At 35.2% G+C, this 22,264-nt stretch overlaps 1 protein-coding gene across 28 annotated transcripts in view; it reads right to left on the bottom strand.

Moving 5' to 3' along the window:
• LOC106875166 (uncharacterized) overlaps positions 1-22,264 on the bottom strand; it is a 144,749-nt gene that overhangs the window by 21,831 nt on the left and 100,654 nt on the right. For all 28 annotated transcript variants that reach the window (XM_089345539.1, XM_089345546.1, XM_089345544.1 and 25 more), the window contains 20 exons: positions 20,637-20,708; positions 19,000-19,071; positions 17,988-18,059; positions 17,504-17,575; positions 15,936-16,007; positions 14,600-14,671; positions 13,568-13,639; positions 11,907-11,978; positions 11,046-11,117; positions 9,982-10,053; positions 8,800-8,871; positions 7,456-7,527; positions 6,026-6,097; positions 4,705-4,776; positions 4,241-4,312; positions 2,801-2,872; positions 2,318-2,389; positions 1,589-1,660; positions 800-871; positions 341-510 (listed from right to left, as the gene is read on the bottom strand). In XM_089345539.1, the coding sequence (XP_089201665.1) occupies positions 341-510; positions 800-871; positions 1,589-1,660; positions 2,318-2,389; positions 2,801-2,872; positions 4,241-4,312; positions 4,705-4,776; positions 6,026-6,097; positions 7,456-7,527; positions 8,800-8,871; positions 9,982-10,053; positions 11,046-11,117; positions 11,907-11,978; positions 13,568-13,639; positions 14,600-14,671; positions 15,936-16,007; positions 17,504-17,575; positions 17,988-18,059; positions 19,000-19,071; positions 20,637-20,708 (1,538 nt within the window). The remainder of the gene's footprint in view (positions 1-340; positions 511-799; positions 872-1,588; positions 1,661-2,317; positions 2,390-2,800; positions 2,873-4,240; positions 4,313-4,704; positions 4,777-6,025; positions 6,098-7,455; positions 7,528-8,799; positions 8,872-9,981; positions 10,054-11,045; positions 11,118-11,906; positions 11,979-13,567; positions 13,640-14,599; positions 14,672-15,935; positions 16,008-17,503; positions 17,576-17,987; positions 18,060-18,999; positions 19,072-20,636; positions 20,709-22,264) is intronic.

Here is a 22,264-nt window from a genome sequence, read left to right as displayed (position 1 = left end):
AGTGTGGACGGTAAATGGCTTATTTGTTGATATCTGTTGGTTTTGTTTCATAAGACATTATAATGTGAGCAGAAAAGAATATACTGGAGTTTTCTTTATGGTAATAAACCACAGAGCCTGAAATTTTGGGAGAGAATAGCAATCCATTACACCAACCACAGGGCTCAACTGATACTTTTTATCCACCCCAAGAGGATGAAAAGTAGAGTCGACAAGGACGTAAATTGAACTCAGACCGTAATGGATGAAATGTCGCTAGGTGTTTTATCCGGCCTCTCAACGATTGTACTGTCAGTAATAATAATAAAATAACAACAAAAACAATGAAGATTTTACTAACTTTCACATTGCGAGTATTCCATTATAGGTATTAATTTGTTTTGGTTATTGCCTGGATCTGCCTGACACTCGCCCAGGACCTTCACAGTCCTGCTGAACGTTGAGTTCACATAATTTACCAAGGCTGACAGATGACATCCACACATCATATTTGTATTGTTTCTGAGGTCACTGCAATTATAAACAGAACTTTAAGTGAATGTGCTTTAGAGATATAGAGTATCGTCTCTTGTATTTGACAAGAAACAAGGATAATGTAATTCCAGAAAGAGTATAGAAGTAATGGCATCTTTTTATGAGTTAAGTTTGATGACATTTTTTTCATGAATTTAATTTGATGACGTCTTTTTTATGAATTTAATTTGATGACGTCTTTTTTATGAGTTTAGTCTGATGGCATCTTTTTATGTGAATACAGAGACTTTTGGCTTTCCAATAAAGGAAGATTTGTTGTACATACATGGAAAAAATACGGGGAAGGAATAAGAACGCGCCATTTTCATAGTTTTGTATTCGGTTGTTCTGCAAATATCTGAAAGAATGAAACAAATATTTTATTAGTTAAAATACGCACAAGTTAATAAGTCTGTTTTCTCCTCTTAATATACTGTCTAAACTAAGCGAATAAAAGCTTTTGTTTACAGCAAAGTTGTTTATTTCTCTATGATTTTTCTGTCTGTAGTTTGGATAGGAATAATTAACCTAATTTAGATATCCTAAGGGAAAAGAGTCTTCTGTGATATCCGAGTAACAAAAGATGGAAGATGATAAGCGATAAGAATTACAAAACATCAAGAAGACTTTGTTGTATGGGTTTTACATAACATTCACAAGAAGATCAATAAAAGTTAGAAGGTGTAGAAAAATTTAATAATTACAATATACTCTTAAATATGCAATTGAAAAGGAGAGTCACGGATGGTAATCAGCGTCGATCTAGAGATACGCACAGTAAATGATATCCAGATACAAATAGAAACACAAATCGATAACTTTTATAGATTCACTCATGCACAAAGACACAGACGTATAAACATACACACACAAAATGTTATACATGTCAATACACATATTCATGCCACTCACAGACACACCTATTTACAGACATTCACAAACAATCACAGATTTCTATCGAAAAAGAGCTAGAATGTAAAGAGAGAGAAGGAGGGGACACGAAACAAAATGGGAAGATTTTGAATATTTAGTAATACATCGTTAATGCGAAATCAACAAGATTTATCCAACTTACAGAAATCTTAAACTGCGCAGATCATCCAAGGATCCTATTTGAATTTTCTCGATATTATTTTCATTCAAATATCTGTAATATAAAATGTTAGTTGATAAAGTAACGCGGAGAAGTTTTTTATAGTAAAATAATATTAACATCAAAATGTCTATAAAGCAAAATGTTTAGTGATTAGAAAATGCATAGAAGTGTCTTACGATAAGATGTAAAATATAATGGCTAAAAATTTACTCGGTAGAGAAGGAAAAGAGATGAAGATGAGGATGATGATAATATTGAGGAGGAAGAGGATAGTGTTGGAGGTGGTAGCATGGATGAATGTGAGGCAGATGCTGAGGACAGGAGTATGGTAGTAGCTGCTGATGATGATTCTGTTGAGGACATTTAAAAGCGGATGAAGTGGGGTGAAATCTAAAATGCGTCAAAGGCGTAATGGTAGTAGTAGTAGTTGTAGTAATGGTAATAGTAGTAGTTGCAGAATAAGTAAAGTGGAGTTGGTGCTGGTAGGAAGTTTACGAAGGGAAGCAGGAAAAGGGAACAGAGGGAGTAGATGAAGAAGATGAAGAACAGGAAGGTGGACAATAAGTAGAAAAAGAAGGAGAGGTAGCAGAGGAGGAGGAGGAAGAAGAAGAAGAAGGAGAGGTAGAAGAAAAGAGGAGGAGGAGGAAGAAGAAGAAGAAGAAGATATATGGTGAATTAAATTGTACGATAAAAAGTGACCCCACTCACAATCTGTCTAAATTCGGAAGATTTTCGAAGGTACCACGTTGAATATACGTGATGTTATTGTTATGTAGATACCTGTAACGTAAAATGCAGTTTATAACAAACAAATAGAAAAGATTTGTGATAAAATATTAAATACTACGGCGAAGAAAATTAGATGTAAGGTAAGGAATATAAACTGATATAAGGAGGATGAGAAGAACGAACATGAGAGGAGTCAGAGGAAGAAGTAGGAGAAAGAGGAGAAAAATAAAATTAAAAAGTAGTAGAAGAAAATAAAAAAGAACAAAAATGAAGGAAGATAAAGTAGAGAGAGAGAGAGAGAGAGAGAGAGAGAAAGAGAGAGAGAGAGAGAGAGAAAGAGAGAGAGAAAGTTATAGCATAGGGAAGGACGAGTGAGGGAGTTTAAAATGAAACATGGGGATCATTACGTATTTAGAAATATATCTTCATTGAAATACAATAATCACGAATTATTCAACTTACAGAGTTTTTAAGCCTGAAAGATATTGGAATGATTCTCCATTGATTTCCTTCATATCATTACCATCCAAATACCTGCAAAAGAAAAGTTAGTTAAGAACTTATATGGATCAGGTTCGTGACACAATAGTAAATATCATGTCTAAACAATTGGAATACAGAAGAGCTGCAGAGTAGATTACTATGATGATGAATTGGACAACGATGATGGGGATAATGGTGGTGGTGGTGTTTGTGGTGGTGGTGTTTGTGGTGGTGGTGTTTGTGGTGGTAGCTGTGAGGATGATGAAGTGCAACGCATGGAAATATGATGGCAGTTTTTGATGACGCTGATGTTATGATCCCGATAACGCGGTGTGATGTTGTTAACGATGATTATCCTGCTAATTTTGCTAATTAGCACGTTTAGTGTGATGATAAGTATGATATTGTGGATAATGATGTTGGTGGTGCTGTTTCTGCTGGCGATGATGGGAATGGCGTTGAAGATTGTGCCTCTGATCGTGATGTTTAATGGTAATAGATGACGTTGATGAAGAGCATAATGTTGAAGCTGACGATGTTGATGGTAGATAAATATAAAACTGATGCAAAAATGATAACAGTGATGATGTGAAAGACGAAGACATTAATAAGGACGATGGCGGCTGTGGTTGTGATGTGGTTGCAGATATTGCGTGACAGCCATAACAGAGTTGTCCTGCATGTGTGGCATGGTGCAAAGTTCTGTTGCAAGATATAGATTCTTCCAGCAGACTCTCTTCAACCAGGGCAACACTACCACCTCCAGGCACTTGATGTAGGCTTCCGTGTGGAGTCTGAAGCTGTGTGGGAAGATGACTGGAGGCATAACGTTGCCATCACCAGCGATCACTCCAAACACCATGATGTTGACTGGATATTTTATTTTTATCACTCACAATACATGATTGAGGGACACGGCAAGTCAACGGTTTTTTTGTGTATTAACCACCTTACCCTAGCAGAAATTTGGCTTGTCTGAGAAAAGCAAAAGCATGTTTCAGGGAATGCTTGAGTTTGTTCAAAAGCTTCATATACATTTGAGCACATGCGTCCACAAAATATTTTCCCTAAAGTATCAAACTCGCATATATCCAAACTTAGAAATGGGTCCACACTCACATTCACAGTCACTCTCCAACAATTTACACACACCATTGGAAAGAGACAGGAGGAGGGAGAGAGACAGAAGCAGAGAGAGAGAGAGAGAGAGAGAGAGAGAGAGAGAGAGAGAGAGAGAGAGAGAGAGAGAGAGAAGAGAGAGAGAGAGAGAGAGAGAGAGAGAAAGAGAAAATGTGTGTGTGTGTTTGTGATAGTATAGGGAAGGATGGGCGAGTGAGTTTGAATTGAAATATGGGAATCCTTATACATTTAGAAATATATCGTCAATGAAATACAATTAACATGAATTATTAAACTTACAGAGTTGTTAACTTAGAAAGATATTGGAATGTTTCTCCTTTGATTTTCTTCAGATTATTTCCACTTAAAAACCTGTAAAATAAAATGATGTTAAGGACTTGTATGGATCAGGTTTGTAACAGAATATTAAATATGATGTCTAAACAATTAGATGATGGAAGAGATGCAGAGTAGATTACGACAATGATAAATTGGATGACGATATTGGGGATAATGGTAGTGGCGACCTGTATTCTTACTCGCTTGTCCTGAATATATATTTGTATATATATATATATATATATATATATGCCTGCACTACATATTTTCAGTCAATTGTCACACTCTCAATAACACATTTTCGACAGAGATTTATAGTAGAGAAAAAGGCAGGTAAGAGAGATTAAAATGAAGTATGGAAAGACTTTACATATCAAAACATTTGTCGTCAATGAAATACTATAAACAAGGCTGATTCAACTTACAGAGTTGTTAAACTGGAAAGATCTTGGAATATTTCTCCTTTCATTTCTTTGATATCATTAAAACTCAAATTCCTGTCAAATAAAATTGAGTCAAGTAGAATTTGTAAGGAACACATTACTGATGGAGAAAACGAATTCAGTAAAAAGAAGAAAAAAAGCTTAAAATTTGGATGAAGATGCTGAAGGTAGAAGAGAAGAATATAAAGAAGATAGAAAAATGCTAGAAGAGGAGATCCGGGTGGAGTAGGGGAACAAAGAAAGGAGGAAAAGAAACAGAGAGAAGAAGAAGAACAACAACAAGCAAAAAAACTACAGGCAGTAGCAGAAGAATGGCAGAGGGTTGTAAATTTAAGACACGATGCAGATAAAATTGAAAAGATTGCTCTCATATTCATGCGTAACGTATAAGATAAAAGACCTGTAACAGATAAGATAAAAAAAAACTGTCAAGACTGAATCCATACTAGAGATGCAGACTGTCTGTTTTAAAGGCTAAAATGTTTTGACTGGAAAAATCGGACAAAAAGCTCACATTGTAGAGCGAAACAAAAATGGTCGAACGAAGGAAATTCTGGCAAGACTGTATTGTGAACAGAAATCCGAGTTGAGTCTCAGAAAAGAAATTTTTTTTCATAAAAATGAATAATTTGGCTCTCAGTTAGCATATGAGCAATGATATTACGATAATTAATGCAAATACATGGAGAAAATAGGGAAGCCTTGATTAACGGAAACTTCGAAAATTGAACGTGGTATTCCAAGAAAAATATCATCGCATTTTTTGGGGCAAAATGGTAAGTAATGTTACAGTTGGTGGAAAAACCTTGAAAGCCAAAATTTGTGCTGAATAATACGACAAATTTAATTGAACAGACGAAGAAGAAGTAGGAGAAGAACGAAAGGGAGGAGGAGGAGGAGAAGAAGAAGAAGAAAGGAAAGAAGTAGGAGAAGAAGAAGGAAAATTGATAAATGTTGGAAGATATAAAAACGCATTAATATTAAAAACGAACTCTTAAACATGCAATTACAAGGGAGAATCTGGATGGTAATCAGCGTTGATTGAGAGATAAACACAGTAAATGTCATACAATGCTTATATGTATTCACGTCCATACAGAAAATGTTGTACATGCCAATACACATTTATATTCGGACACACTCACAGACGCTCATATTTACAGACATTCACAATCACTCATTTCTAAGGAGATTGAAAATGTAAAAAGAAGCAAGGACGGCACGCGGTACAAAATGGGAAAATATCAAATATTTAGTAATATATTGTCAATGAAATATCATGAGTAAAGCTCATCCAACTTACAGATATCTTAAACTGAGCAGATCATCGAAAGTTCCAACTTGAATTTTCTCGATATCATTTTCATTCAAATATCTGTAACATAAAATATTAGTTGATATGATTACGTAGAGAGGAGTATTACTGTATAATATTATTATCACCGAAATGACTATAGAATAAAATTTGGCTGATTAGAAAATGTCTTGAACTGTTTTTTGATTAAATGTGAAATATTATGGCTAAACAATTACTTGGAGGAGGAGGAATGGAGATGATATTAATATTGTGGGAATAAAGACGCGGAGGAGAAGGGTGATGATAAAGTTGGCCGTGGTGGTGTTGGTGAGTATAAGGAAGAGGCTGTGGGAAGGAGGATGGTGGTAGTGTTGAGGAAGATAATATTGTTGCTGATGATGGAGATAAAGTTCGTGATAACGATGCTGATGACGATAATTATAGTGACGATGATAATGATTTGGATTACGACTGTGAACGTGGTGCTGTTTCTGTTGACGATGATAATGAATATGTTGATGAGGGTAAAGTTACGGGTGTTGAAGTTAGTGCGGATGATTATAACGATGGTAATGTTGGTGGTGGCGATCATGAAAAAATGAGATTGTCGATAAAACAGAAACGAAAAGAAGAAGAAAACTACAAAATATGAGACGACGAACTGAAAAAAATGATTAAAATTTGGAAGAGAATGGTGAAGAAAAAGGAGACAAAAAAGAAAGTAGAATCTGAGAAAGAAGCAGGATGAGTAGAATATGAAGAAGGAGATTACAATAATGAAGCAGCAGAAAAAAATCTAGGAGAATTAATAGACATGAAAGAAAAATGAAATGATGAAAAGGGGGAAATAAAAGGCGAATAATAAATAGAAGAATAAGAATAAGAATTTTAAGGAAAAGAAGAAGAACTACTACTACTAGTGTTAGTAGTAGTAGTAATTGTAGTAGTAGTGGTAGTTCTAGTACTAGCATAAGTAGTAGTAATGGAACTTACTGTGCTTGCAGCTATTGCTTTGTTTTGTAGACGAAGGAGGAGGCAGTGAATGAGTTGGAGGGAATGAGTGAGGAGCGTTGATCGGGGGGTAAACACGGTACATGATTACCCTCCGAATTACACACACATGTTGAAACATTCTCATGCGCATATCATACGGAAACAGGGAGACACCCAACCACACACGCACAATCACACACACGGGGATATATATATATATATATATATATATATATATATATATATATATATATATATATATATAATGAATGCAATACGTGTTTATCCTCATTTATCACACTCTCAGTAATATTCACTTTGGTCAGAAACTGTTAGAATAGGTAAAGGCGAATGAGGTAGATTAAAATGAAGGATGGGAACTCATTACATATTTTGCAATATATCGTCAATGAAGTAATATAAAAAAGTATTATCCGACTTACAGAAATGTTAAACTGGAAAGATTTCGGAATGTTTCTACCTTGAATTCTTTGATCGAATTTCCACTCAAATACCTGTGAAATAAAATTGAGGTAAGTAGAATTTTTAGCGAGCTGATTTGATGAAGAAACGAAAAGAATTCTGGAGAAACGTGATATGAATGAAATTTGAGATGACAGACTGAAAAAAAGTTTGAAGCTTGGAAAGAGATGGTGAATGAAAATGAGACGAATAAAAAGAAGAGTGAAAAGACGTAGAAGCGAAGGTGGGGTTGGAGTTGAAGGAGAAGAAAGAGAAGAAGGCTCAGGAAAAGAAACAGACAGAACAAGAGCAGAAAGAAGAAGTAAAAGATTGACAAGTCGGTTGGAAACGTGAATGTGAAATGTAAAAGACGATGAAATGGGATTAGATGTGAAAGAAGTTAAAAGTAAGTAGGATGCGTAGAAAATAAAGAATAAGTTGACAATAATGAAACAGACGTAGAGTAAATAGCAGAATTGAAAGTAGAAGGAAGAAGTAGTAACAGAAGGAAGAATAAGTGAAGGAAAAGGACAAAAGAGACGAAATGAAGTCATATACGATGAAGAGTGAGGTAAAGAATAATAAGAAGAAAAACAACTGCAACAACGATCAGACATTTCCACCGAACTAATAGCAGAAGCATGAGAAGACAAAAAAGGAGGAGGTGAAGAAGAAGAAAAAGGAGAAAAAGAAAAAAGCAGAAAAAGAAGACGAAGATCAAGAAATAGAAGACGAAAAAGAAGAGGAAAAAAAGAAAAAAAAGCAGAAAAAGAAGACGAATAGGAAGAAGAATTGAAAGAAGAAAAGTAATAGAAGCAGCAGGAGAAGAAGAAGAAAGGCAAGAAAAAGAAAAAGAGAACGAAAAAGAAGAGGAATAGGAAGGAATTTGATAAAAGTTCGAAGTCTAAAATACATTCATATTAATAATATACTCCTAAAATATGCAATTACTAGGGAGAGTCATGGATGGTAAACAACGTTGTTATAGAGATAAACGCAGTAAATCATATACAGATAGAAATAGAAACACAAATCGATACACTCTTACAGATTCGCTCATAAAACAACACACACACACGCGAGAACGCATGCACACAGACACATGCATATTCACTTCCATACACAAAATATTATACATAACAATACACATTTACATTCAGACACACTCACAGATACTCGTATTTGCAGGCATTCACAAACAGTCACGCATTTGTATTTGAGGAGATGTAAAGAGAAACAAAGTCGACATGCGATACAAAATGGGCAGATATTAAATAATAATATATTGTCAATGAAATATTATCTACAAGACTAATTCAACTTACAGAAATCTTAACCAGGGAATATCATCGAAAGTTCCTACTTGAATGTTCTCGATATTATTTTCATTCAAATATCTGTAACATAAAATGTTGATATGATATCGTAGAGAGAAATGTTATTGTAAAACATTATTATCAGTGAAATATTCATAAAATAGAATGTAAGATGCTGAGAAGTGTTTTCTCATAGACTGGAAAATATTGATAAACAATTGATGTAGGAGAAAGAAAGTAGATGAAAATGATGACGACAATATCAAGAAGAAGAAGAAGAAGAAGAAGAAGAAGAAGAAGAAGAAGAAGAAGAAGAAGACACAGAACGTGACGACAAAGAAGAACAAGGTGAATAAGAAAGTAGATGAAAAAAATGAAGAAATTTTGATGTAGTAAAATCAGACAAGGAAGAGTAGACAAAGAAGACAAAATCAAAGAAGAGACAGGCTTTAATACTAATATACACAGATAATCTTATACAGACGAAATCGCACAATCACACAGACCCACACGCACCCAGACAAACCCACACACACTCGCAAAACCCCCGACACTCACACATTCCCTCATACTTTCCAAAGAAGGGATATCACAACGGACACAGCCCTTCCCAAATCTGTGATCGGTGGTCAAATTCCATTTCAGCGCAGAGCAGATGTCCACCAAATGTAGCAACAACAACACTACTACTACTACAACTACTACTACTACTGCTGCTGCTGATGATGATGATGTTTACGTGGTAGTAGTAGTAGTAGTAGTAGTATAACCTGCTGTTTTTTCAGCTATTGCTTAGTTTTTGTAGACGCAGGAGGAGGCGGTAGAGGAGCTGAAGGGGAAGTGCAATGAGCGGTGATCGAGAGGTAACACGGTACATGATACACCGTCCGAAATACGCACAGATATTGAAACACTCGCATAAACTCATCCATACACAAAAGGAGGCACCCCTTCATACATACACACACACAGACACAGAGTCGCAGACACAGAGACACACACATACATATATATGCATGCAATACCTGCTTGCCCTTAATTATCATATTCTCAGTAATACACACTTTGGACAGAAAGTGTTAGACTAGATAATGGTGAGTGAGGAAAATTAAAATGTAGTGTGAGAACCCATTACATATTTAGCAATAAATCGTCAATGAAGTAATATAAAAATAGTATTATTCAACTCACAGTTCTGTTAAAGTGGAAAGATTTCGGAATGTTTCTAATTTGATTTCTTTGATATTATTACCACGCAAATTCCTGTCATAAATAATTGTGTGAAATAAAATTATAAGATGGCGATAATGAAGCAGAATTAAAACAAGTTGTAGAATTAACTGAACTGAAAGATAAATGAAAGGATTAAATGAAGAAAATTAAAGATGGGAAATAAATAGGTGCAGGAGAAAAGACAGAAAAGATGGAGATGATGATTAAGAAGAAGAAGAGGGCGGAGGAGGGGGAGAAGACAGAAGCGGGAGGAAATGCAGAAGAAAAAGGAGGAAGAAAAATAAGAAGAAAAGAAAGAGAAGAATGAGAAGGAGGAGGGGGAGAAAAGGTAGAGTAACAGAAGCAAGAAGAATATGAAAAAAGGAAGAAAAATAATATGCAAAAGCAAGAAAAATAAAAAAAAGGGAAGAAAAAAGACAAAATAGAACAAGAAGCTGTAGAAAATTAAGAAGACGAAATAGAAGCAAGAAAATAAGAAGAATAAGTTTAAGAAGGAGAATAGTAGTAGTGGGAGGAGGAATACGTGAAAGAAAGTAGAAAATGGACAAGTCAAACACGAGGAAGAGCGAGGAGGAGGAAAAGAAGAAGTCTAAAATACATTCATATTAATAATGTACTTCTAAAATATGCAATTACTAGGGAGAGTCATGGATGGTAAACAACGTTGTTCGAGATATAAAGAAACTAAATCATATACAGTTAGAAACAGAAACACAAATCGATACACTCTAAAAGATCGCTCATAAGAAAGACATACATACATGCGTACGCACACACGCACACGCACAAACACACAGAGACGTATATATTCATGTACATACACAAAATATTATATTTATATTTAGACACGCTCAGAGACACTCTTATTTACAAGCATTCATAAACAATCACAGATTTCTATCTGAGGAGATTGAGAATGTAAAGAGAAACAAAGGCGGCACGCGATACAAAATGGGGGAAATATTAAATACAAAGTAATATATTCTCAATGAAATATTTTCAACAAGACTTAGCCAACTTACAGGTATCTTAAACTGGGAATATCATCGAAAGTACCAACTTGAATTTTCTCGATATTATTTTCATTCAAATGTCTGTAATAAAAAAAATGTTAGTTGATGAGGTTACGTATAGAGGATTATTGTAGAATGTTTTCATCAGGGAATGTTTATAAAATACAATGTAAGATGCGTGAAGTGTTTTCTGAAGAACTGTAAAATAGTGTTAAAAATTATATATATATATATATATATATATATATATATATATATATATATATATATATATATATATATATATATAATATAGGATAAATTCTTTATAAGAATTTATCAAGTAGTCAACGTGAAAAAACCTCATAATGAAAAAATAACGAAAAATTTCGTAATGTGTGTGTGTGTGTATATATATATATATATATATATATATATATATATATATATATATATATATATGTGTGTGTGTGTGTGTGTGTGTGTGTGTGTGTGTGTGCACATATATCAAAGTGAGTGTGAAGAAGTGTCTCTCTCTTCAATAAAATAGAACAAAACGAAATAGAGGACAATAAAGCATCCGGGGACAGATAGACGATACAAACGCTAAGAGGAAAAACAAATTTAGGACAGGAAAAAGCATAGGTCATTCGTGGCCTTCTTTCATCAGTCAAGTATCCAGATTGTCATTACAATTTTGGCCAGTTACAGTTGCATGCCTGCATTATGCGATTTCCCTCAATTATCGCACTCCCAGTAACACTCACTTTGGACAGAAAGTGTTAAAATGAGTAAAGGCGGGCGAGGCAGATTAAAATGAAATATGGGGACTCATTACATATTTAGCAATATATCGTCATTGAAGTAATATAAAAAAAATATTTAACTTACAGTTTTGTTAATCTGGATAGACTTCGGAATGCGTTTACTTTGATTTCTTTGAGATTATTATCACCCAAATTCCTGTCAAAAATAATTGAGTGGAATAGAATTTGTAAGGAGCTGATTCTTGATGAAAAAAGGAACAAACAGAATTGAAGAGAAACGTGATGTGAAAAAAATTAGAGACGAGAGATTGGAAAAAGTTTAAAATTTGAAAAAAAGAAGATGAAGTAAATGGAAGGGAATAAAAGGAGACCGAAAAAATCGTAGAAGGGCGGGTGGGATTGGAGTAGAAGGAAACCAAAGAGAAGGAAGAGAAAAAGGAAGGTGACAGAAGAAGATACACATCAACAGAAAGAAGTCAAAGATTAACAGGTCAGAGAGGAGCCGGAATGCGAAATGTAGAAGCCTATGATATTGCATGAAACCTAAAATAAACTAAAAATTAGAAGAATGAGTAGAAAATGAAGAATAAGATGACGATAATAAAGCAGAAGGAAAGGAAGAAGGAAAAGTAGACGAAAGAAGAGAAAGAAGATAGAGGAAGGAGGAAAAGGAGAAGAAGAAGGACAATAACACGTATAAGAAAAAGTAGAAGAAAAAGGAGAAGAAAAATACGAAAAAAACGAGAAGAAAAAGACGAAGGAGATGAAAAAAGAAGTAGATTAAGAAGGAGGAGTAGGAGAAGAAGAAAAAGAAGGAGGTTAAATGACGAAGAAGAAGAAAAAAGAGAAGGAGAAAACCACAAAGGAGAAGAGGAAGAATCAGGAAAAAGAAAACGAAGAAAAAAAGAAGTCACATAATAAGATGAAGTAAAGAATGAAGAAAATAAAAGAAGAAAAAGACGTAGAAGAAAAAGAAATAGAAAATGAAGTAGAAGAATGTTAAAGAGAATAACAAGTACAAAAAGAAGACGACGACGAAGAAGAAGAAGAAGAAACAGAAGTAATAGGGAAGAAAGGTCCAGAATGGTAACCAGTGGTGATAGAAGTGGAAACACCGTTCATAATATACAGACCGAATTACACATATAGTTTGGTATACTGGCATGCACCACACATCCATAAACAAACAGACAAACATATATATGCACATATTTTTCCTCCTAATTCTCACACACTCATATTCCGAATCTGAAGAGTGGGCCCTCACTCACATTCACAAACAATAAAACAACTTTTGGACAAAGACAGGTTGTCACATAATCAAAGGTATACACATGCATGCACCAAATTTTTCCACTGAGCTATCATGCTCTCATATTTGCCATATCATAGAAATAGGCACACACACACACACACACACACACACACAGATCTGCAAACAGTAAAACTCTTGTTTGGAGAGACGGGTGAGGCAGCTAAAAATGAAAGATGGGAAGATATTACAGATTTAGAAAGATGTCTTCAATGAAATATTCTTTTCTACTCTAGGCCCAAGGCCCGAAATTTTTGGGAGCGGGGCAGTGGATTAGATCGACCCCAGGACGCAACTGGTACTTAATTTATTGACCCCAGAAAGGTGAAAGACAAAGTCAACGACGGCGGAATTTGAACTCAGAACTTATATACAGACGAAACACTTCTAAGCATTTCGCTCGACGCGCTAAGTTTTCTGCCAGCTCAACGCATTTCGTCAATGAAATATTAAAAAAAACTGGTTCAACTTACAGAGTTGTTAAAAAGGACAGATTCTGGAAGGTGTCTTCTTTGATTTCCTTTATGTTATTATATCTCATATATCTGAAACACAAAATTGAGGTAATGGGAAATTGTATAGAACATATTTGCGACAGAAGTTTTGCTAAACAATTAGATGATAAAAGGGATGGAAAGTAGATCACGATGATGAATAATTGTATGATGGTGATGGAAACGAAGATGGTGTTGATGAGGATGATGAATAAGAGGAGGGGGAAAGGAGGAAGAGGATAATGGTTGTGGTAGACTTGGTAATGGACATTGTGGTTTTGGTAGTAATGAATATGAGGAGGAGCCGTTGGACAAAACTAGTTGGTGGTAGCGTAAATGATGAAGATATTATGATGTTAATGATGAGGGTGATGTTAATGTTGATTATTTTGATTATGACGGGGGTTAGCATGTCTATGCTGATACTGAATATGATAATGATTATAATGATGCTGGTGGGGATGTAACTGTTGGCGTTCATGATGATAGTGTTGAAGATTCTGCATTGGTTGGCGGTATTTTGTGGTAATGAATGTTAATGAAGGTGACGTTGCGGAACTTAACGATGTTTATCATCGAGAAAGATGATAGAGAAAAGGAGAATGATGAGGATGATGGGTAAATGGACGAAGACGTAAATAATTATCTCGGCGGATGTGGTGGTGACATATTAAATGTTTAAACGAATAGAGAATTTAGCGAATTTACTACTATAGTAGTAGTAGTAGTAGTAGTAGTAGTAGTAGTAGTAGTAGTAGTAGTTAAAGAAGAGCTGGAGTGGATTAGGAGAACTATCAGGTTTGAGTGGAACAGAAAATGTTATACATGACAGCACATTTTCAATTTCACACACATGTTTACAGACAATCACAAACAATCGGACTTTAGTATCGAAAGAGAGTGAGAATGTAGGGAGGGACAAGGACGTGATGTGAGAAGGAATGGGATGACTTTAAAAATTTAGGAGTACATTGTCAACGAAAGATTATCAATAAGATTGAGCCAGCTTACAGTTCCTGCAAACTGGTCAGGTCATGGAAGCCTCTTTCATCAATTGTTTCGATATCATTATTGTCCAAATAGCTGTAATATAAAAAAAGTTTATTGATAAGAGAAAGAATAGAAGAGATGTATAACATAAAATATTAACGAATACTTGGTGGAAGAAACAGAAAGTAGAGACTGGTGATAACAACGAGGAGGACGAGGAAGAGGAAGAAGATGAAGGTGGTGGAGCTGGTTCTGATGAATATAGGGATAAGGCGAAGGACAGGCGGGTGTTGGTAGCGTTGATGAAGATAATATTACAGTTGCTGATGATGGTGATGATGATGTTCGTGATAATGATGTTGATGAGGATAATTACGGTGTTGATGACGATGATTATGATGATGAATGCGGTGCTGGTGATGTTTCTGTTTAAGATGATGATGAATAGAGTGATGACTATACTGTAGATGGCGCAAATATTTGTGAGGTTGATGAGATTGATGATGGTGATGATGAATATGGCAAGACTGATTATGAAGAATTGAAAATATAAAACAGAGGTAGAAATGTGAAATTCGAGACAACGGAATGAATAAAGAGAAAATGAGCCCGTAGAATATTTTGAAGGGTGTAAGAGAGTAAAAGAAGAGAAGGGAGACACAGAAGAATGGAGGGGACTGGATTAGAAGATCAAGTAATGGGGAAACAACAATAACATCAAAAAGCAGAAGAGTAGAAATGGAGTAGAAGGAGAAAGTCGAATACGGAAAACGTGGCATGCCGGTGAGGAAGTCCGTGAGATCCTTCCTGCACTCCGGCCCACCGCCTCTCCCGAATAGCTGGGTGAAATGCTCGTGAAAAATCTTAAACATCTCCTCGGGTTCGTTTATCGTACGCTCATCATGTTCATCCGTCAAAGACCTGATTGTGACATCGTTGCCACGTTGAGCCTCTACCACTCGGGCCCATCAGATAGCGTTGATTCCCTCTCGTCCCATTGCACAGAGCCAAGATCTCACAAGGCATCCCTCGTGTTTAGCCTCGATATGTTGATTTAACCCCAATATCGCAGCCACCACTTGGGACGCATTGCCAGTCCCCAACGCCTCATCTTGTGCCTTAACTAGATCCCTTTCTATTCCATTCTTCTTACTTGCTACCTCTTTAATAAAGCTAACAAACTAAAATTTGATGGAGCTTTTGAGGGCAAAGCACCATTTGTTATTAATAATGGCACCGGTTAATGCCCTCATAACTAATTGCCGAATCCGACTCCTGTACTCCTCACAGTCAAAGAATGGCTTGTTACGTTTCTAGTAGCCAATGAAGTAATCAAAAAATGTATTATTCAACTTACAGTTCTGTTAAACTGGAAAGGTTTCGGAATGTTTCTACTGTGATTTCTTTGAGATTATTAGCACCCAAATGCCTATAAAAAAATAATATAATTGAGTTAATATTATTTGCAAGGGACTGACTCTTGATGAAAACAAGAACAAGCAGAATTCAGGAGAAACGTGATGTGATAGAAATTAGAAACGGCAGACTGAAAAACGTTTAAAATTTGGAGGAAGACAGTGAAGTAAGAGGAGCAGAATAAAAAGAAAAGTCGTAGAAGGGCAGGTAGGGTTGAAGTAGACGGAGAACAAAGAGAAGGCTGAGGAAAACACAACGACAGAAGAAAAACAACAATAACAAGAAGCAAATGATTAACAGACGATGATGAGGGATGTAATCTAAAATAAGCTAAAAATCAAAAGGATGAGTAGAAAACGTAGAAGAGGGTGACGACGATTATGAAGCAGAAGTAAAATGCGTAAAATAATGTGAAGAAGTGAAAATATGTGGAAATGGATGAAAATAAAAGAAGGAAAATAAATAGGAGCGAGAGAAGAGGGGGGAAAAGAAGCAGGAGAAGAAGGAGGAGGAAGAGAAGTAGAAGAAGAAGAAGAAGAGGAGGAGAAGAACTAAATATTGAATTGGAATGGAGAATCATTGACGATAATTATCTTTGATATTTATACACACACACAAACCCAATAATATATATATATAAGTGTGATACCTTTAAACCAACGAATCAGCCTCCCTATTTCTGTCAAATTTAAGAACGATAATAGTTCGTGTTTGTTTTTATGTAAACTTTCTATATGCTTTCGGTGCGAATGTTTTTTTTTTATACGGCGCCGAATTTACAATACTGTAAATAATAATAATAATGTTATTTTTACCATTATCATTATTATTTCCAGAATTGTAAACTCGGTGGCGTATAAAAAAGCCATCGCCCTAAGCTTTAATCTTTCACACCGAAAGCATATATATATCCATACATACATACATTATATATATATATATATAAAGAATAAAAAGTTTAGAATGGTATAACAATGCACTATATACCTGTTGTAATTTGGTAAACTGTAGTCCGATGATATTTCGGAATTACAATTCCTTCTCCAGATCTTATTTGCTGGAGTCTCTGCTATTGTTGTACCATTCTAAACTTTTTATTCTTTACAAACAACATACAATGCTTCAAGCGAACTACAATACTCTCATATATATATATATATATATATATATATATATATGTAAGTATGTATGCGTGTGTATGTATGTCTGTATCTTTTTGTGTGAGTGAATCGATTTTTGTTTCTATTTCTATCTATATGCCATTTACTTTGTTTATCTTTCTAGCTATCTTTATACACAAGATGCTCTACAAGCCAATACACATTTATATTCAGACACACTCACAGACACTCTTATTTGAAGGCATTCACAAACAAACACACATTTCTATCGGAGGAGATTGAGAAGGTAATGAGAAACAAGGGTATCACGCGATACAGAATGGGAAGATATGAAATACTTATTAATACGTTAAAATGAAATATTTTCAACAAGACTTAGTCAACTTACATTATGTCTAAACTGAGCAGATCATCGAATGCTCCAACTGGAATTTTGCCAATTTTATTTTTATTCAAATATCTGTAACATAAAATATTGGGTGATATGACAACTTAGAAAGGAACATTATATTGTAAAATGTATCATTATTAGCGAAATGTTTACAAAATAAGATGAAGTGTTTTGTGATAAACTGTAAAATATTGTTAAACAATTACTTGATGTAGGAGAAAGAAAGTAGATGAGAATTGTAATATTGAGAATAAGAGAATGAAGATGGAGGTGGCCGTGGTGGTATGGGTGAATATAACTAAGAGGTTATGGATAGGGGGACACTCGCACGCACACATATGTAGAGAAACTCACAAAAAGTCACACATTTCTATCACAAAGGATTGAGATCAGGACGGGATGCGAAAGAAAATGGGATGGTTTTAAATATTTAGTAATAGTTTGTCAATGAAATATTATCAACAATATTAAGGCAACTTACAGATATTTTAAGCTGGTCAGACCATCAAAGGATCCTGCTTGTATTTTCTCAATTCTATTTTCATCCAAATATCTGTAACAAAATTTTGAAAACGAAATTTATTGTAAAATATTATGACTGAAATGTCTATAAAATAAGATATTAGATGATTAGAAAATGTATAGAAGTGTTTTATGATAAAATGTAAAGTAGTATGGCTAAACAATAACTTGCTGTTGGAGAGGAAAGATTTGTAGGAAAAGAAGGAGATGACAAAAAGGAGAAGTATATAACGAAAAGGATGCAAAATGTCCACGAAAACAACAATTCCATCAACAGGAAATGAAGAGGGAAAAATATGAAATATGAAATATTTATGCAGTAGTGATACGGCCTTGACAGCATACAACTACTTCATAACGAGTAAAGACTCAGAAACCTGTCTCTGGATGCAGGCTTAGCTGGGTGGAGGTGCTTGTCTCCCCCTTGTAAACATAAGGACACAGGAAATGTGTCAAGGCCTACAGGAAGCGGTGCAGCTTCCTAGGTCTAACCAACAGTAGTATTATTCCCTTCAGGGGACTGTCACATTACGTTTACAGCATACAACTACTTCATGAAGGACAGATTTATGGAGAAAAAGAAGAAGGGAAGGAGGAGAAGAAGAAATAAAGGTAGGATAAAAAACAAGAACCACTAAAGTATATTTTTAAAAATAAGGGTATAAATCATCTAGTTAACAATCTATAATGGTTATTCAAGGATGTTATTTAGCTTCGATCTCCAGTTAAACACCGTATGTTATGTACATACATAACACTCACATCCATTCATCCATACAGAGATGCATACACACGCATGCACCAAATGCTTCCCTCAACCATCACGCTCCCATATACCTCACATCTCAAAAATGGGTCCACACTCACATTCACATGCATTCACAAAATATGAATTGCATCTATACAAAGTCATTATAGATACAGAAAGATATCGTCAAAAAATATCACGAACGTAGATTGATTCAACTTACACAATTATTAAACTGGAAAGATTTCGGAGGGTTTCGGCCTCGATTTCTTTAATTCCATTACGGTTCAAATCCCTGGAACATAACATTGAGTTAATAAGATTTATGGAAGAAATTTGTGAGTAAACAAATGGATGGTGGAAGATATGAAAAGTAGATAACCATCATGATGAACTTCATGATGATGTTGTAAATAATGTTGGGTGGGATGGGGGCAGTGATGAGTATGGTAATGTGTCAGCTGAGAAGAAATAATTGTGGGAGTGTTGATGATGATGTTATGACGCTGATGATAGGGGGGACGCTGTTAATTTTGATCATTGTGAAAATGATGGAGATTCGAAGTCTTTGTTGTGATGATGAATATGATATTGATGATGATGCTGGTGGAGAAGTTTTCTGTTTGCGATGATGATGATGATGATGATGATTGCATTGAAGATTGTGTATCTGGTAGACTTCCAAGGCTCCTCTTCCAAACTACATCTACACAGGAAAATTAGATGGTTTGAAAGACGGGCTAGTTTTTGATGGAGTTACTCTATATGTTTCCATTGAAGTCTAATGTCGGCTCCATACTGATTAGATAATACAGTTCTATATTTAAGAGATGAGGAATTATATACATTGTTTACATTATTTACATTTGACGGATATCTGTCCTCATCTTGTTTGTTGTTAACACAACCTTTCAGTTGATATACCCTCCAGACTTCGACAGGTATCTTGGGTAAATTTCGAACCTGGGATCTCATTCCTAAGGTATATTACAATGTTATAATAACATCGAAAAACACCTGAGGAATGTAACAAAATTTAGACATGAATACTGCAATTCACAATATATAATTAGAATGGAGAACCATGAAAGGTAATCAGCGTTGATCAAGAAGTAAACGAGGCGGCGAGTTGGCAGAAACGTTAGCGCGCCGGACGAAATGCTTAGCGGTATTTCGTCCGCCGTTACGTTCTGAGTTCAAATTCCGCCGAGGTCGACTTTGCCTTTCATCCTTTCGGGATCGATAAATTAAGTACCAGTTACGCACTGGGGTAGATATAATCGACTTAATCCCTTTGTCTGTCCTTGTTTGTCCCCTCTGTGTGTAGCCCCTTGTGGGCAGTAAAGAAATAGGTATTTCTTCTGCCGTTACGTTCTGAGTTCAAATTCCGCCGAGGTCGACTTTGCCTTTCATCCTTTCGGGGTCGATAAATTAAGTACCAGTTACGCACTGGGGTAGATATAATCGACTTAATCCCTTTGTCTGTCCTTGTTTGTCCCCTCTATGTTTAGCCCCTTGTGGGCAATAAAGAAATAAGAAGTAAACAATAAATAATATACAAAATGAAAGACACAGATTGACAAAATTATATGCATTAATTATCAGAAACTCATTCATAAACACAGTCATTGCTATTTACACACACTCACACACACGTACACACGCACCCACACACGCTCACACACAGCCACACACACACACCTTCTCAGACATTCCCCAAAAATTGTATATTCCTGTGGAAAGCGACTGAGTGTATATAGTGCGTCAAGGAGATTGAGTTAAAAAGAAAGCATAGAAAGACATTAAATGTTTAGAATTATATTGTCAATAAAAGAGAATTAAAAAACTAATGCAACTTACAGAGTCGTTAACCTGGGAAGATTTTGAAAAGATCCAACTTCTAATTCATTGATAGCATTTTTATACAAATATCTGTAACAAAAAAAAATATAATGCCTAAAATATGCCAACAAATTTAGGAAAGCGACGCTGATGATGACGGGGTAGATCACAATGATGATGATGATGATGATGAATGTGATGATGATGAGGATCATGATGATATTGATGATGATGATAGTAGTGGTGGTGTTTATATAAATTACGCTGATGAAGAAAGCTATGGCAATGATGATTTTGATGATAATAATGGTAAAGAAGTTATGTAGCTGGAAATATTTTCATTGAAATAAACAAAGTAAATGATTAAGAGTTTAAAGTTGAGAGATATTTACATATGAGTAAATTTGCTTTAAAAATACAATTAGAAGATTCATGAGTGGCATTCAACGTTGATCCAGAGCTAAACGCACTATATGTCATGCAGACATGATTACACGTTGCGACACTTGTATAGAACCACTCATGCACACAACATAAACATATGTATATACATACATAAAATATGCTGCTTGAACAGTCACATAGTCGTATGTACATATACACACACATAAGGACTCACAAACAGTCACATACACTCACATTGACGGGCATTCAGAAACAATCACATACAGCTCCGTTGGGGGAGTGCGAATGCAGAGAATGACAAGGAGAAAGACTGCTATTTAATGGAATGGTAATTAAATATTATAAATGTGACTACAATGAAATACTATGACGAATGATCTAAATTAGAATTCTGTCAAACCAGAAAATTTCTGGACAATTCCTACTTCAGTTTCCTTGATAGCATTGTTATACAAAGTTCTGGAAAACAAAAAAATTAATTTGAGAAGAATATGTATGGAGTCACCCAATAAATAATGCGTTTTTTTATACTTCTTTCATTTTCAAAATTAAGATAAACAAAGTTCTTTTTTGATCTAAAATATACTCTCCTTCATTTTCTACAATGCACTTACATCTATCTGGTAGACTTCCAAAGCTCCTCTTCCAAACTTCACTTGTCCCTAACGAAAAATACTCCTCAGTACTGTTCTGAAATCGTCTACAAAATTCATATTTTTCCATTGAAATGATTTTGAAAACTGCACAATGACTGATAATCAGATGTGTAAATGTCCGGCAAATATGGTGCTTGGGGCGTCGCTTCCCATTCAGACTGGGCAAGCGTTCGGAATGTCATCCTCGCGTATATTGCCGAGCATCATTCTGATCGAAGAACCTCATTCGTCTTGATAAGAAAGATGGTCATTTTTCTTTAAGAGCTGACTGACGCCGTTCAAGCTGCTCGCAGTAGATATCCTTTGTTATCTTTTGTACAAAGTGGACCAGAAAACTCATGTACCACCAAGCAAATTGTAACACCTTAAGTGGGTGAAGACTTTCTTCAGCCTGGTCTGTCGGTATTTCTCCTTTTCCTAACCATTGTCTTCGGCGCTTGACATTCTTCTAGAGAATCTATTTCTCGTCACCAGTAACTTACTCGGTCCAAAATGGCTCTTTCGTAGGATTTGACAGCAAAGAAAAACATTCGCTGTCTGCGCAAGATTAGTCTCGGGAAGTTTGTGAGGAACCCATTAACCCAA

The sequence above is a fragment of the Octopus bimaculoides genome, chromosome 29 (genome assembly GCF_046866305.1).
Source record: "Octopus bimaculoides isolate indiv1 chromosome 29, ASM4686630v1, whole genome shotgun sequence".
NCBI classification, from domain to species: domain Eukaryota; kingdom Metazoa; phylum Mollusca; class Cephalopoda; order Octopoda; family Octopodidae; genus Octopus; species Octopus bimaculoides.
The sequence above is the reverse complement of the archived record's forward strand: the minus strand, read 5'-3'. Positions and strand labels throughout refer to the sequence as shown.